The 16352-nt window shown below is 41.4% G+C and overlaps 1 protein-coding gene across 1 annotated transcript in view; it reads left to right on the top strand.

The window, feature by feature from the left end:
• APBB3 (amyloid beta precursor protein binding family B member 3) overlaps positions 1–16352 on the top strand; it is a 172497-nt gene that overhangs the window by 72380 nt on the left and 83765 nt on the right. The window contains exons 7-9 of the mRNA XM_069199384.1: positions 2059–2186; positions 6521–6635; positions 9753–9840. Coding sequence (XP_069055485.1) covers positions 2059–2186; positions 6521–6635; positions 9753–9840 — 331 coding nt within the window. The remainder of the gene's footprint in view (positions 1–2058; positions 2187–6520; positions 6636–9752; positions 9841–16352) is intronic.

Genomic DNA, 16352 nt, shown 5'->3' with positions numbered 1-16352 from the left:
GTCCCAGCTGTTTTGATACTTTGAAATTGTGATATTTTATTACTCTGATACCCTGATATTCTGCTCTTTGGTACGAAGGAACATAACCTGTACTGGAGTTCTGTTGTTAATCGACATTCCAATGTGATTCAGGCATACACCACATTCCAAGTGAGGATGGACGTCCCTGCCATAATGCACCTAGACTGCTCTGTGTCACTATTGTCCTATTTTCCTGTCGCTCCACCCCCCTTTTTTTTCTCTTCTCCCCTTTCCGCTTCCCCGAACTCCCTTCTTCTTTCTCTCTCTCTCTCCCTTTCTTAATTTTCTTAATTTTGGAACTTTTGATTTTTCTCTCTGCAACTGTTCTATTGTGCTTGTTCATCTTTCGCAAATCAGAAGTATGGTTGATTGTGTTTCATTGCTTCATTCGTTTTTTTTTGTTTCTTCCATGACTTATTCCGTGCCATTACTCGCTCATGCTGGGACCTTGTTTCCCCTTTGGTTCTTTATCATTTTGCAGTGTTAATAAAGAATTTCAACACAAAAAAAACCTCTGAAGTTTATTTCATCTCGAAGAAACCAAGACAGCGTTCCATTTTATAAGGCTCAGAAAGTGAAATAATTCACTTCCATGAGGGAGTGAATGTCGTGAGAATCTCCAGGGTTCTTATCTGGCCGTGAGAGATCTTTAGCAGGAAGGTATTTACATAATTTTTAGGGGTACTTCATGGCATTGGCTAGGGCTGAACTGAGGCTAATTGAGACTTTTTAAGATCCACTGTAGTGGTGATATCAAAAGATAAGGGGGGGTCTAAGCAATTATGTTGCCATCAGTCGCAATGTCTGTGGCAAACGTTTGTCGTTTTTGCCGCCAGTAGAAGAGCTTCTTAGGGGACACTTGGTGAAGTGATTCAGAGTCATAATTGAAAATATGGTTTTCTAGGGGGACTTGACTGCCTGGTAAAAGTTAAAATACACTAGCCTTACACTATTACCCTGTGTTTTAGGTTACTTAATTTTTGCAATTTTGCACGACATGCTTTAAGAAAAATTATTTTCAATTCTAAATAGTGGCTGAATAATGAATGCCTCATTATAACAAATAAGCAAAATATTGTAAAGTAGCAAATAGGAAAAAATAATTTCAGTCTTTCCAAAAAGGATTGCCAACATGTGTTCTACAAATTTAGGTTAACTTACTTTTGGGCGGCCATCTAAAAAAATAAAATCAGGCACGTACTCCACATGTCACAATCATATTGTTCATACTGTTAATCATGTTATCAATTGTTATAAAAAATTGTACTCTTATAGAAAAGTAACAATAGTTAAAATTTCATAATGTTATAATTCAAAAACGTATTTCATATTTACATCACTCTATTTGTTCTATAATTATATCGACGATTATGAATAAGCTAATACTGTTTGTTAAAAAATATTTTTTTAGCTCTTTTTACATATATGATAAGTATTTATTAATCTTGTACCATTAAAACACAAAACCTGTTACTTGTTAGTCTTTTTCACAACACTGAAGAACTTTATTTTTTTTAAGCTGTCCACAAATGACTTAGATGAGACCTATGTAAAGTGCATCTTATTAGTGAAATCCTTCGTACGGATTTCCTGGTTTCACAAGCAAGGCCAACATGAAAGGCAAAGCCAACCTGACCTTTATTAGCACATGGAATATTATTGAGGAGCGAATCCCCAGCAATATTTTCTACTAGAGCATGGTGGGGTTGTAGGCTCTTGGACCCTGGGCTCCTCTAACTCACATGCAGGGTTCTACCTCTCTCCTCAGGATTCTAGATCACTTGGAAAGAAAGGGCTCTGACTGCCTCAGGTAGTAGTTACTGCTGTAGACAACATTCAATGTGATCCTGTATTGAAAAAACGCTGTCAAAGACGCTGCCAAAGGTTTTTAAAACACTGATATCATAATACTGCAGTTAAATCATCAGCAAAAGTCCTTACCTGGTGTGTTTCTGATTACCCTCAAAATAAATGCAAGGTATATGGTTGTTTTGGAGCAAAGTACACAAAATATGAGCGGTTCTTCTGTCTACTAAGGGCCAGAATATGGTGATGATCCTTAAGAAGGACACTATGAGCCTGGTGGACCCCCTCGATCACAGTCTGATACATAGCCAACCAATCATCAACATCCGCGTGTGGGGAGTTGGCTGCAATAATGGCAGGTGAGTGGCTCTTCAGTACATCAGGCTACAAAAACAGCTGCAACAGTATGCCTACTTGCCGAAATCCAGCCTTAAAGCCAGTAAGCATTGTAGTTCTTTGGAAATCGCCGAAATTGTTAATAGTTTTGTTTTTTAATTCTCCATGTGAGTCAATAAACAATGTAGATTGTAAGGAGAATGTGTTTTTAAACAGTGTGATATAATGAAGTCTTAAGCTTCTATGCATGATGAGAATATTCTGTGTCTCTCAGTAATGTATTCTTAGAATATCTCTGCCATAGAAAAATACTAATTCTCAAACTCGTTGAAAACACTGCAATTCGTCTTGCACAGATAGATTTCTTGAAGTGTCATATAGAGCTGCATGGACATAAGATGACGAGCCAAGAATCACACAATATAGGGCAACATGTATACAACTTTTTTCTTGTCGCAAACATCCCGATTCGTAGAATTCGTAGAATCGGGCTGTTTGCGACAAGAAAAAAGCATTTTGGTATGTACAGACCCTATTTTGTGATTCGGTAATCTATTTAATGAATCGCAAAATAGGTTTGCGACTCGCAATTAGGGAGGGGCATTCCCTTCCTAATTGTGAGCCACAGTGCGATGTAGAATTGTTTTGTGACCATGAATCTGGTCACAGAACAATCTCAGTTAGCACCAATTTCAAATCTGTGCCAACCCATGTGCAAACATGAAGAGGTCCCCAGGGGACTACTTCCTCTTTGTGAATGGTAGTGAAAATATTTTTTCAGTGCAGGAAGTGGTCCCACTGACCACTGCCAGCTTTGAAAATATGAAAAGATAACTTTTAATATTTGTTTTTTAAATGCATCCCATTTTCCTTTAAGGAAAACGGGCTGCATTAAAAAAAAAAATGCTTTATTTAAAAGAAGTCACAGACATGGTGGTCTGCTGCCCCCAGCAGGCCACTATCCTTGTGAGTGCAGCCATTCCCAGTGAGATTGCAAATTGTGACCTAACTCATGAATATTGATGAGGTTGGTCATTTGCAACCCAATTGGGAATCGCAAACAGTGTAAAGTACACTGTTGTACATTAGATAAATGAGTTGCAAATTACGAGTTGCAAAACTCTGGGTTGTGCATCTGCCCATAGTTTGTTTCAGAACTGTTAGCAGCTCAGCCACCATCCACATTTCAACAATATGTTTCAATGTCTGATTTGTAGAAAGTCAACAGTGCGAGGGTGCTGGTGCACCCTTCTGGCTACAGCATTGCCACCTTCTCGATTACAAGTTGGAGACAAAGCTGTAGCCTCTTTCCCGCTGGGCCGTTTCCACCTGCCGACTTAGCAGGAAACTCTTAATGACTCTGGCAGGGAAGTCCCCATGTAGGCAGCAGCCACCCTTTTGGGAGTTTAGCAGACGTGCTTTTCCGTCCTCCAAACATGAAATGACCCCCATAATATCACAATCAATTATCAGGGTTGTTAAATAAACAATGTTTGAAACAGCCTTAAATTAAACTTTTACCATCGTTTTAGGAAATTATACCAGCATAGCAGAGCCCATGATCCGGAACATGGATGACTTTAGACCTTTGGTAAATATTAATCCAATTTGTTTGCAAGGCCCACAGTATAAATACATTCATAGAGGATCATGATCACTGAAATTACTCGTGCTAATTTAAAATCTTAAACAAAAAAACAAAGAGAAGCTGAAATGAAAATATTATCAATATAAATTTTATGGCTGATGTCTGTAAAAGAGGGTAAAACCCTACGAGGGCACTCGTCCTTACCAATCAAAGGTGAAAGATAAGTTAAGTTCCTATAGTAAGTTGATCAAAGCTTCACCCTGGAAAGAATAATTAAAGTGCAGGGTGCAATCAGTCGAAGAATCCAGAGACTGGTAAAAAAGCTGACAACTGTTGTAACATAGATGGAAATTAAAAGACTAATGGATAAATATTTTTGGACACGCACTTAAAAATCAGCCTCCAGACAGTCAATAACACCAGGGTTATGTTGGTTAAAATTACCATTATAAAACGAACAATTGGCATCTTCTGGTGTTTCTTGAAATGGCCAAAAAACTCTGCGAGCAACTATCAGTCAAGGTTGCATCTCATTTCTGAGAAGTTGCAGTCATAGTAAGCAGCCACCCTATTGACTTTCGGGAAGTAGTGGGTATAGATGGATTAAAAAAACACAGGAGAGTAATCACCCAATAAAAAACTGACTGTGACCATGTCTCTCGGAAACATATAATGTGAAAAGACTTAACAAACGTAATCAATTTCTCATTAACAATTTTTGAATGAATACTTGCAATATTCCAGCATAAATTAGTCAATTTAACCTTCTGGGGAGTACTGTGGGATGGTAAAGTAAGTGCAGTAGGAGACTCATCATTGTCTACTGGTAAGATATTGTTCAAATTAAATGAATCAATTGTATCAAGATCTGTAGCAAATCTGTTACGGACCATCATAATTAGAAATAACTGGCAAAACATGTACAGGGTGAGATGCCCGAAAGGAACTAAACTGAATGCATGGATTTCAAAGCTGTGACCTGTAAGGAAGACGCTCAGATCAATGCCATGTATAGGCTGACGATTTGAGTCTGAGATACTGAAATTACCGCGCATGTTCTTCGGTTGCCGTTGGTACTTTTATTTGTAAAATGTGTTTTCTCCTTGAGCCAGCATGTGATAAAAGTACACAGGACAGATTCCCAAATACACCTATCACCCCATAAACATACGGCAAGATTTGTCTAGCACCAGATGTATGTGAGATTCATGGATAAGACATTTGCATGAATGAGCTCGGCCCAGACAGCCCCCTGTGGGTTTTGGACCCGAAATGCCTAGCCAAGTACAAAAACTGCACGCTTATCTTTCTTCAATAAATCCTGAAATTCTTTAAAATGTGTATTTTGTGTTTTGTTTAATCACACCCTTTCTTCTCCTTTTTTCCCCGCGCTTTTGCCACAAAGAGACAGGTAAGAGTTGATTTTCTATAGAAAGATTATTGAGCGTAGCCAAATCATTGCAGTGTCTCATAGCTACAGTTACTTTACAGAGGCCATCACTCCAGGTGTTGCAGTCATACCGGAAGGAATTATTACTCGTGTACGTTTACCCTGGTGGGTTGCTACTTCGCCTTTTTGTGTTCTGCAGGGCAGAATGAAGGGCGGTGCCATAACACCAAATGCCCCCCCGGTCTGTTCAGAAAAATCAACAATATTGCATCTCTCCCCTCCTGGGTGGCCAGATTTTAGGTAGTGAAACTTTTGGAAGGAAAAATGTCTCGGTCTGTTTGAAGTTTGCACACAATTTTTAATTCCTATTGATTTGCGGCTGGATTACCTACTCAATAATCGCAAGGACCTAATTCTTCCATTTCCCCCAGCGTCCTCCGGTGGCTCGTGATACCTTATCTGTCCTCCTTGCTCTGCTTCTGCATCTCTTACTTTTGTCGTCTTGGATCCTCTCCTGGTGCGGATCCTACAATCCCTGCCAATCCTATCAGCATGGCCCACCCTCTCCACTCTGTTGCCAGAAGGGAGATTACCCAGACTGACCAGTGGCTCTGAAATGTGAGAATGGCTGGAACAGAGTCATCCATATTTCAAGCATGGCCGATTCATCTTTCTTATGAAACAGTCTATAAGAACCTCTCTATTCCCTATACACTAGACTCGCTTTTCTATTTTAAATGCGTTTCACTTTCTAATTAACCACTCCCCCTCCACCTTCTGTCACAATTTATATTTTTCAACCTTTGCTACTTTCCCATTCACAACTGTTCCTTCAGGAGTTTGTTTTTTATATATGATCGACATTTCTATTATTTGTAAGTGCTGTAAATAATTAGTGTTACTATAGCCAAATTTAGTGATACTCAATTTACCACCCTCAAAAGGATGGAAGTGTAAGTCTGCCTTGGCACGTTTTGAACTTGTGACCACCACTTCACCACGTCTCAGCATCCACCCTTTAACCCATTGCTGGCATAACATAGCATCTAACATCTAACATCTTTTCTGAAATGGTGATTAGAAGAATACATCTGACCAACCTTTGCTGCATAGCTTTTAACTGTATTTCTGTTGTTTTCTGAATTTAAAGTGTTTTTTCTTATGTTACAAGTCACTGCTACCACCCTCACAATATAATATAAATGCACTTATATGGTGAATTCAGAAAGCACATGAAGGGAATCAGGAAAGGCATACGGTGCTGAGCAATTACACATCACTTTATAAATCATAAAATAACCGGGAATACACTGCTTATTCTCACATAAGATCCCAGTGTGTACACTTACAGTAACAATATTATGTATTTTTCATTGTAGAGACTTTGCCTTTGTGGCCAATGACAAAGACACCTGTATGCTAAAGTGCCACGTGTTCCGGTGCGATGTGCCCGCCAAGGCGATTGCCAGCGCCTTGCATAGCATGTGCTCTCAGGTACTGGACAGATCAACCTACGAGTGGTATGCTATCTAGTCAGAGCATTATTTCAGCGTGTTCTCAAGCATGCTTGCTATACCTGTGCAAGAACGGGACAGCTCTTTTATAATTCAAAGCAACTTCCTGACACTGAACGAAGGTAAAAAAACTGAACAGCAGGGGGTTCTTTCGGATGAGAGAAGACTACGCATTGTAACTGAACTGCCACTGTCCATTTGGGATAAGAGGAAATATGAGATGTTATAGTAGCAAAAGATATAATGTGAATGTACAGTTGTTGACTGTTTTGGGGTTTGCATCATGTGTGAGAGTTAGGATGTTGACAAGAAATTGGCTGTTTTGGGGTCTGTGGAACCCCTAAGTATGGGTGAAGGGTCGACGTTGGGTGTTTTGGGGTGTGTGATATCTGTGAAAGCAAGAATGTTGACCGAATGTCGACTGGATGTTGACGTTTTTGAGGTCCGTGGAATCTGTGAAAGTACGTTTGTGGACTGGATATTGATATCTTTGGGGCCTGTGTGATGTGTAAAAGTAATGAGGTTGACTTGATGTTAACTGTTTTGGGGTCTGTGGGATCTGTGAAAATAGAGATGTTGACTGGATATTGACTGTTTTGGGATCTGTGGATCTATGAAAGTATTAATGGTGGCTGTTTTGGGGACTGTTGTTTTCAGGGCCCAACACCTTGATGAAAGTGTGACAATAGGGTCTGCCTGACTTTAAGACTCTACGAAGAGATAAACCATTGAGTAAGACATTCTTAAACACCAATTTATCTTGTGATAGGAGAAAAAGAACCGTAAGGCATTAAAGTGGCATTATGTAATGCAGTTTGATATATGTCACAGGCGCACATTTGTTTTCTTAGGAGCCATAACTTCAGGATAGGGATCTTCAAAATGCATTGGTCCTGAAGAAAGCAATCTATCCTGAAAAGGCACTTCGATATGGCTGAAACATTTAGACCCATATGTGGGAGCTCATACAAGCACATCAAAAAACTATTTCTGTTTTTAACCTTACTAAAAGTTCCCCCTAATAAAATCTCAAATAAAGAGGGGATAACTGCAGGTACTTTTAACTTATACTAGATCCCTTGATAACATCTACCTCCGCTATAATTTAAGCATCAAGACATCCCCACATATGTTAGGTATGATGGGTGGGAACTCAATAATGAAGGATACCACTAGTATTACTAGGGGGTCAGTTTTTTTTTACAAAAACTAGGGAACGCTCTCTGACCTTATTGATCAGGGAGACAACGTAAGACAAATGTATATTTACAAGTTCTCTCTGCTGTGATATTTGTGTGTGATGCAGGACCGAAGTGGAGAAACTCAGGATACTTCTCACTCCTGTCTTCCTGCTTAACAGGTAACTTCAACCACCCATGTACGATGGAATGTGATGCCAAATCTCTTAAAGATCCCAAACCTATGGGCTTGTTATGCCAAATGTATAGAGACAACTACAAATCAAATCGTTTATGAGTGAACTCTAATGATTTTTATGAAAAATAGAGTGATATAGAGAAATCTTACTGCAAAGTTATATCACGCTCGACATCTGTGGTTATGTTTATTTATCTGTGGGCAGGTTAATGACTTTATATTGTTATTTTCCACATCATCTTATTGTATATCATATGGTAGGAGTGTGACAAATCTATATACTCACCATTAAAATAATGTTATGAACCGAAACTGAAGACTGAAAGGAGCAATTAAATGAGTGAGTGGGTATGTGAGTGCGACAATGAATAAATGAAATGCTACTATTTTGCCAAGCAATGAGATCACCATCTGGTGTTGCCCCAGATTGCAGTCTTATGTACAAAGACACAACAGATAAACCTCTTACATCATACACAGAGGCCAATTCAGGACATGGGTTTCAAAAGATCAAAACTGTTGAAGTGTTTTCCCTTCATATATTTTCCCTACAGGCACACTTGCGCAGGGTTTCTTAGTGCCTGATTTAATGTTTGGCAGACAGGTTACTCCATTACAAACATAATAGTTACACCATCCGCCTAATTACAAGCGCATTATATCCGAATGGTCTTGCAGTTAGGCGGACAGTATGTCCATCACTTTTGTGACAGAGTAGCTTGTGCCCAATTCTGAATCAAGGCCTTAGAGCCCGATTTAAATCTTGGCAGTATGTATGGTCCCTCACAACAGCTACAAGAGTATACATACCACCACGATGGACTTTTATTGTGGTGGTATGTATACTCTGTAGCTGTTGTGATGGAGAATACGTACTGCCAAGATGTAAATCACGGCAGAAATTACTCAGTTTCTAATGTGAATAAACCCATCAGACAGCCCTGTGGAGTAAGAGCAGTAGGAGGAAGACCTCCAATTCCCCCCACCTAGTTCAGGTGAGTGGAATTAGAGGTCAGTTTCTGTTGCCCATCACTGCCAGGAAAACGCTGGCACTGTTAGATGATCACCGTCACCCTGGGAGAGAACTACCACGATGCAGTGCATTTTGTTTTTTTATTTTCTAAAAGAAAATCTGGCTTCGGGATTTTGTTTTTTAAAATAAAACAGAAAACAGTTTGGTGCATGGCATGGCATGTCATGTTGAAAGAGCCATGCATCAAACTGTAAACATCATTGAGCGCTAACTTGGCGGTCATTTCTAAGTTAGGGAGGCCGCACCTCTGTCAAGCGACGGAGTAATTTACTCCATCTCCCTGATGAAGAAAGGAGCAGCCCACTTATTTATAAATTAGGCCCATAGTCAGCATTAACTTGCTCAGTTCTCATTGTGATTGAATAACATTAGACATGGAGAGTGGATGGGAGTTTGGGGAGACTTCTAAAGGTTCAGGGAGACTTGTGGTGCAAACATGTGTAGCTTTAATAACCACAATATAGCAGAGGGAAACTAAGGTCAAGAGAAACCTAGAAAAAATAAATACCTGTAATGTAGACAACATTAAAACGTAGCCGTTTCTAGAGAAAGTCATCCCATGCTGTATTAAAATCTGGTTACCCCTCGAGCTCTCTAAATTGAGCCGGTAGATACAGTGTCAGAGGGAAGTCACGGGCTGGCAGATTTAACGTGACCTGAGACTCAATATTTCTCTTTTCTGTGCAGATTATTTCCGAGAAGGCAGTGTCGAGTAACAGCATCACTCGATCTGTTACCTTGGAAACCGTCTCGCCGGAGGATTTACCGCTGCAAGGTAACTGTGTGGTGCCAAGTTTTTCCTTCCCGTTTTCTTCCCATTTTTAATTTTGGAAATGGAGAGCATTATCTTTGTATACTTCCCTGTACCACCGTGTCCAGTGACTCAAGATTTTGCACGAAAATGAAATCCGACACCCCTTGCTTGTAAAGTCTGATAAATTGAAATATGTGAGATGTGAGTCTGAATACAAAAGGCATTTAAGTTTACTTATTTGGCAAACCTGCTATGACATTTCTAGCACACATGCCTTATATAAGGTTAATAGTAGTGAATGCTGCAGCGCATCATGGATTACATGAACCAGATGCTGGTAAAGGTTTTGAAGGAAGCAGCTATTTTCTGGGAAAAGACAGTAAAACACCAATTGAGAAAAATCAACAAGATAAATATACACGATAAAATAAACGCAAAATGCACATATTTAAGAAAGCAACAGTCGAGGGTGCTCTGGCAGAATGGCCCATTGTTCATGAGGATAAACTCGGAAAGGGAAGTAGCATCACCTGAGAACGAGGGGTATCTAGATATTCACGGCAAAACCAACAAATAGCTTCCACAGCTCACTTCAAATTTACCTCCCCAACGTTTCCGTTCATGCTTTAAATATCTACCCGAACAATAATTTGAAGTGTGCTTGAAAAGGTGTATATTATGGGGCACTGACATTTTAAATGACATGTCTACATTCTCTTCTTGGTCAAAAAGGCGTTGCTTAGTAGTAGCGGCGCAGCATGTCCAGAAAAACCATTGACAAGGCCAACAGATCTTGCACATGTGAATTCTATTGGCTTTGCCAAAGCGTGTTAATGATTTATTTGATACTTACCCCCTTCAAGGTGCCTGGTATTTGTTGTTCTCTAGAATCCACAATATTGATGAAGTGAACCGGAGGTGGCTTAAATCAATACCTACTTCAATTTGATGATATTGAGGAGCTGATACCTATGTCGAGAACTGTGCTGGTGCCGACAGCAGTGCCAGCAGCCCATCATTTTATACATGTCCAGGAGACAGAGGACTCCTCATGCTCTCAGGCATCATGTCACCCATCGTTCGTTTGGACATCTGTACCAACTGGATTGCATTGGTGTTCTCTTGCTCACAGTTGTCTAGATGGATGTTATATGAGCATCATTTAGTGCCAGGCATGAAGAGTGCCTCTGATACTGAAAAGTTTCGTGCTTGTCAAACATTGGAGTATTCTGTTTGTGCCAAACAGACACCAGGAAATTCACAAAGGGGTGTGGAAAGACCTCGTGATCTGCCCTTTCGCAGATGGTAGTCTTTTCATAAAATGTTATCCGAGGTTTCCAATTCAAGAAAAAGGGCAGTCTTTCCTGATATGTCATTTGCTGTTTCAAACACATATCAGGCATTTCTAATTGATCGGTGCATCACAACCCATTTGTTCCCTTATTTTTCAGAGCATTCTCTTTGCACTCCTGCTACTATTTTGGCCCCTGAATTGTGTTTCTACCTGTTGGTGTTTGTACAAGATCTACTTCTGGATGTGCTTGCTTAGCTCTTTCCTTTTCCCTGATGTTAGAGGGCGTTTGGTGCCTTGCTAGGAACTTCAGTAATGTTGAATCAAGATTTCTGAGGAGGTGTTTATCCTTAGTGTTTTTACTCCTACCTTGGACCATCACAAGGAAACAAATAACACCTTTAAAGTGTACCTTTTTATGACGGGTGGCACTGTGTTTATTGGGAGGAGTCACCTTTTTTTTCAGGCAATCTAAAAGGGAATTCAATAGACCTTCTCTGATTCCACTCATTGACAAGGGCATAGCGTGGATTTAAGCCTTCAGTAAATTTAATTGAATTATAAACAGATGTAAAACCCTTTGGTTCACTGTCAATCGGGGCAGCACCGTCTGAGACCTTTTACCAAGTTGCCTGGTATCGAGTACCAAGAATCAATTGCCAGTTCTTCTCAACCAAATGCATTTGAGGAGTGAAAATTGGCCTTAGTATAAAATAAACATAACCCCAATACATTTTGTCTTGCATTCTCGTCCTTGCCACATTCAACAAGCATACATTTTTGATGCACATTTGCTCACTCTAATCACATTCTTAAAGTGATTTCTTATTCTGTTATACTTGATAAGGTCTGTGTCCCCTCTCGTGCATATAAACTGTCTCAACATTGATGAAGTGTCTGCCATCGCCGTGCCCACTCGTTCCCCACAGATTTCACACCTATCTGGGTGAATCTTCGACCTTCTACTCACCCTGGCTCCCTCTGGCCATAAGGGTCTGTGAGGCCATGGCCCTCTGGCTATTACTGCTCCTACTTACTGACTCAGACCTTAAGGGAGTGACTTCCCCTGTATGACCGGCGTAGTGATGTGTTTGCCATGCCAAGACTTGGATTGTCTAGGCCCCGTTGGCCTTCTGTTGTTTATGTTAGTGATCTGTTCTTTTCCTTTCCTAGGCTGTTTGGCATTCCTGTGACCCATCCTCCATACACCCCTCCCTAATGCACATCCTTTTGCGTTGGCAAGCGAGAATTATGTCAACCTATCCATGCCACCTGGTCATCCCCATTCCTCGTGCTGACACTTGGCCCTTGCTTGGAGACTTGCCTTCCCTCTGCTATATGGATGCCTTGACCCCTTAGATATCCCCACATACCCTTTTGCACATATCACTTTGGCAGCCACGCACAGTCCTCCATCATGGCTACCACCCCAGGAGTTAAACTGCTCTCTATTAATGTGCGGGGTTTCAATGTGCAAACAAGAGGAGGCAGGTATGGCATTACCTTCTCCTGCAAGACACCAAAATCATTTTTTGGAAGAAACTCACCTTTTGCAACAAAATATCATTTGCATGTCGGATCTTAAATTCCCAATCTGCTACTGGGCATACACCACTACTAAGATAGCTGGGTTTGCGATTATGTGCGATTATGTGCAAAGTCTCCTTTTGGCCTAGGGTCCTATGGGCTACCAGTGATGAGAGTGGCAATTTTTTAAAATTAAAAATGCAACGTAGCTCACAACCCTTTACCCTTTTTAAACATATATGCCCCTAACCAAGCACAGAATGCTTACCTCAGGCATCTTTTAAAGGACCAATTGACAAATGGGGGGGGGGGGGTGACTTGGTAATTGGGGGGATTCTAACCTAGTTTGGGATCCTTAACTTTACTGTAGTACTACTTACTTTCAGGGAACTGGTGCAATGTCTGCGGCCCTTAAATCAATCTCACTGACGTGGGCATAGTAGATGCCTGGTGTTTATAGAAACATCAAGGAAGCTGGAACCTTTCCTTCCACTCATGCCCACCAGTCCTACCCCTGTATAGATTATCTTTTCCTTGTTCACTCTTTATTATGGGACCTTGACTACACACACATATCTGACATCTCTCTCTCTGACAATACACACTTAGAACTGACCTGGGTTAAATTGGGGGTGACAGCCCAGTCTTGTTCGCAGTGGTGCCTTCCCCCCACAGTGTTTTGCAATCTTGTTTATGTGAAGGAGATCCGGAAAGACATAATAAATAATTTTGACTCCAACAAACACCTTGATATTTCAGACCACATAACATGGGATGGTTTTAAAGCCACCATCAGAAGCTCTATTACTTCTGTTTCTATCGCCCAGGTACAAGAGGCTAGATTGGTCGAGACGGGCCTGGCATAAGACTTTAAGGCTCTGGAGCGTCTTGATCATTCTACCCCATCTCGGTGCAATAAACTGTGCTTAGTCTTATTACGGGGTCAACTGCGGGCACACAGTACCAATGGGGTGGAGCAGTCCTTGCTTGCCCTAAAACAAAAATACTGTGAGGGAGGCATCATGGTGGCAGCTCCTTTGGCACATAGACTCCGGCAGCATTCATCTCTCTAAGATCCAGATGGGGGCCAGTACCTGGGCTACCTCAGAGGGGGCTAAACAACAAGCGTTCCAGGATTTTTACCACAACCTCTATTGAGGAGAAGATGCACCTCTGGAGGCTATTGAAGCTTACCTGAAGGATTGTTGGTGGGACCCACTCGACCCTCCCTACTATGAACTGCTCAAGACACCTATCATTCTACAGGAGCTTCAGAGCACCCTGAACAGTCTTCCCCTTGTCAAAACCCCTGGCCCAGACAGCCTCCCTGTAACCTTCTACTGCAAATTCCTCCTCCAACTATAGGACCACATTCTGGCTCTTTTCAACACATTTACAGCTGACAAGGGATAAGTCCCACTATGTTGGATGTGGAAATTACTCTCATCCCCAAGTCAGGCAAGGATCTTTCCCTCTGTGAATCCTATCGCACTCTTAAACACAGATGCACAACTCTTTACTAAGATCTTGGTGAACAGACTAGAGCGCTACCTCCCAGGCCTTATTTAACTGAACCAGGTTGGTTTTGTACACAGTAGACAAGGAGCAGACAACATTTGCCATATTGACGACCTAGTGGAAAAATCCCACCGCTGCAACACACTGTCCTGCCTTCTTTCGCTTGACATGGAGAAGGCATTTGATAGGGTCAGTTGGTCCTTTTTAAAAGCGGTACTTAGCAAAATTGGCTTAGGCCCAGTGCTGATTACTAGAACAATAGCATCTTACGCTTTCCTCACATCTGTGATACGTTTCAACGGACGCTCGTCCCAGGCTATTCCCTTAGGGAGAGGTACTAGGCAAGGCTGCCCACTCTCTACCTCACTTTTTGCATAGGCGGTGGAACCTGTGGCAATTACCATTTGCCAGGCAGACAATATAGTCATCATTTCCTTTGGAGGATGGACTCATAAGGTTGCTTTGGTTGCTGGCAGTAGTACGGATGTTACTCTCATTCAAAAAAGTTGCTGGCTTTAAAATGAACATGACTAAGTTTCAAGCATTAAATCTAACAATACCTCAATCCAACCTGCCTGCCGTACAATCCCTCAACCCTCTTCCAATAGGCTCAGCAATATTTTAAATACTTAGGCCAAAACCTTATTCCATCCCTAACAATATGGACAGCGGCCAACTGGCCAGAGTATCAGAAATCCATCTTGGAAGAGCCTCGCTTTTGGAAACCATTGTGGGTCTCCTGGCCGGGTCATTTCAGGGCAGTTAAAATGTCTCTCTTTCTTCCAAACTTCACCTACCCCAATCCCACAAGAAGACATTATGTGTCTCCAACTAGACATACACTCCTTTCTATGGGGTGGAAATCTCCCTCGCTTTTCCAACACAGTGCTGATGCTACCCCGAGACCAGGGAGGGCTTTGCATGTCCTAACTTCCTCAAATACTATTGGGCAGCTCATCTACGCTACATCTCGGAGTGGGTCAACCGAAAGCAGAGTGGATCATTGGGGAGTGGCCTGCCGGTCCCTCTGGGATTTGGCGTGGCATCCCAAGTATGCAAGGCAGTGCCTATATTGCAGTTCCAATAAAAACTGTCTCAGACATCTAGGACAAAGTGACCTAAAGCAAGGCCTCACTACTTTCCCCTTGCCTAATAACCCTCTGGCATGCAACCCCGATTTTACACCAACCCTTCAACCACACTCTTTGAATGTGATACTATCAAAACTTTTGACCAATGTCAGAAGGACTTTTATCTTCCCGAGTCCACCCAATTACAGTATTATCAGCAACATCACTGGGCTTTCCACACACCAACGCTCAGGGTGTGACACGACAATTTACTCCTTTCAAGACTCTGATTTGGTCACTTGACGGTACCAGGTGGCACATCTCTCGTATATACCAAATACTCCAACACTCTACCCCTTTACACCCACATAACAAGATCATACCCCAACATGAAACTGTACAAAGTAATGAACAGATGGTATCTAACACCAACACGACTTCACTCTATCTTTGCCACTTCTTCATCTCTCTGCTGGTATTGCTCTTCAGCTCTGGGAAATTTCTTCCATACATGGTAGTCATGCTCAATTATTGTGACATTCTGGAAAGAAATGTTGAGTCATATTAATGGGACTTTAGGCTTCTCCAACCAGAGTCCTATTCCACTGTGACCCTCGGCCTCCACCCCTTACAACTGTAAGCTATGCCACATGCTGAATGGCATCTAATCAGCCACATGCTGGGAGCTGCCACACAATTATTTGCCTTACACTGGAAGACACTGTAGGAGGCTGGCCTGGCTTGTAGTGGGTACCAGAGGTACTTACACCTTGTGCCAGGTCCAGTTATCCCTTATTAGTGTAGAAGAGGTGTTTCTAGCAGCTTAGACTGATAGAAGGTAGCTATGGCAAAGCAGCTTAGGCTGAACTAGGAGACATGTAAAGCTCCTACTATACCACTGGTGTCATATGCACAATACATAAGAAAACACAATACACAGAATTACTAAAAATAAAGGTAATTTATTTTTATGACAATATGCCAAAAGTATATCAGTGAGTACCCTCAGTATGAGGATAAGTTATATACACAAGATATATGTACACAAACCAAAATTAGGTAAGTAATAGCAAGAAAAGTAATGCAAACAGTGTAGAATCACAATAGGTTGCAATAGGAGCACATAG

This window comes from Pleurodeles waltl, chromosome 7 (genome assembly GCF_031143425.1).
Source record: "Pleurodeles waltl isolate 20211129_DDA chromosome 7, aPleWal1.hap1.20221129, whole genome shotgun sequence".
Taxonomy (NCBI): Eukaryota; Metazoa; Chordata; class Amphibia; order Caudata; family Salamandridae; genus Pleurodeles; species Pleurodeles waltl.
Note: the sequence above shows the minus strand (reverse complement) of the source record. Positions and strands in the feature narration are given on the sequence as shown.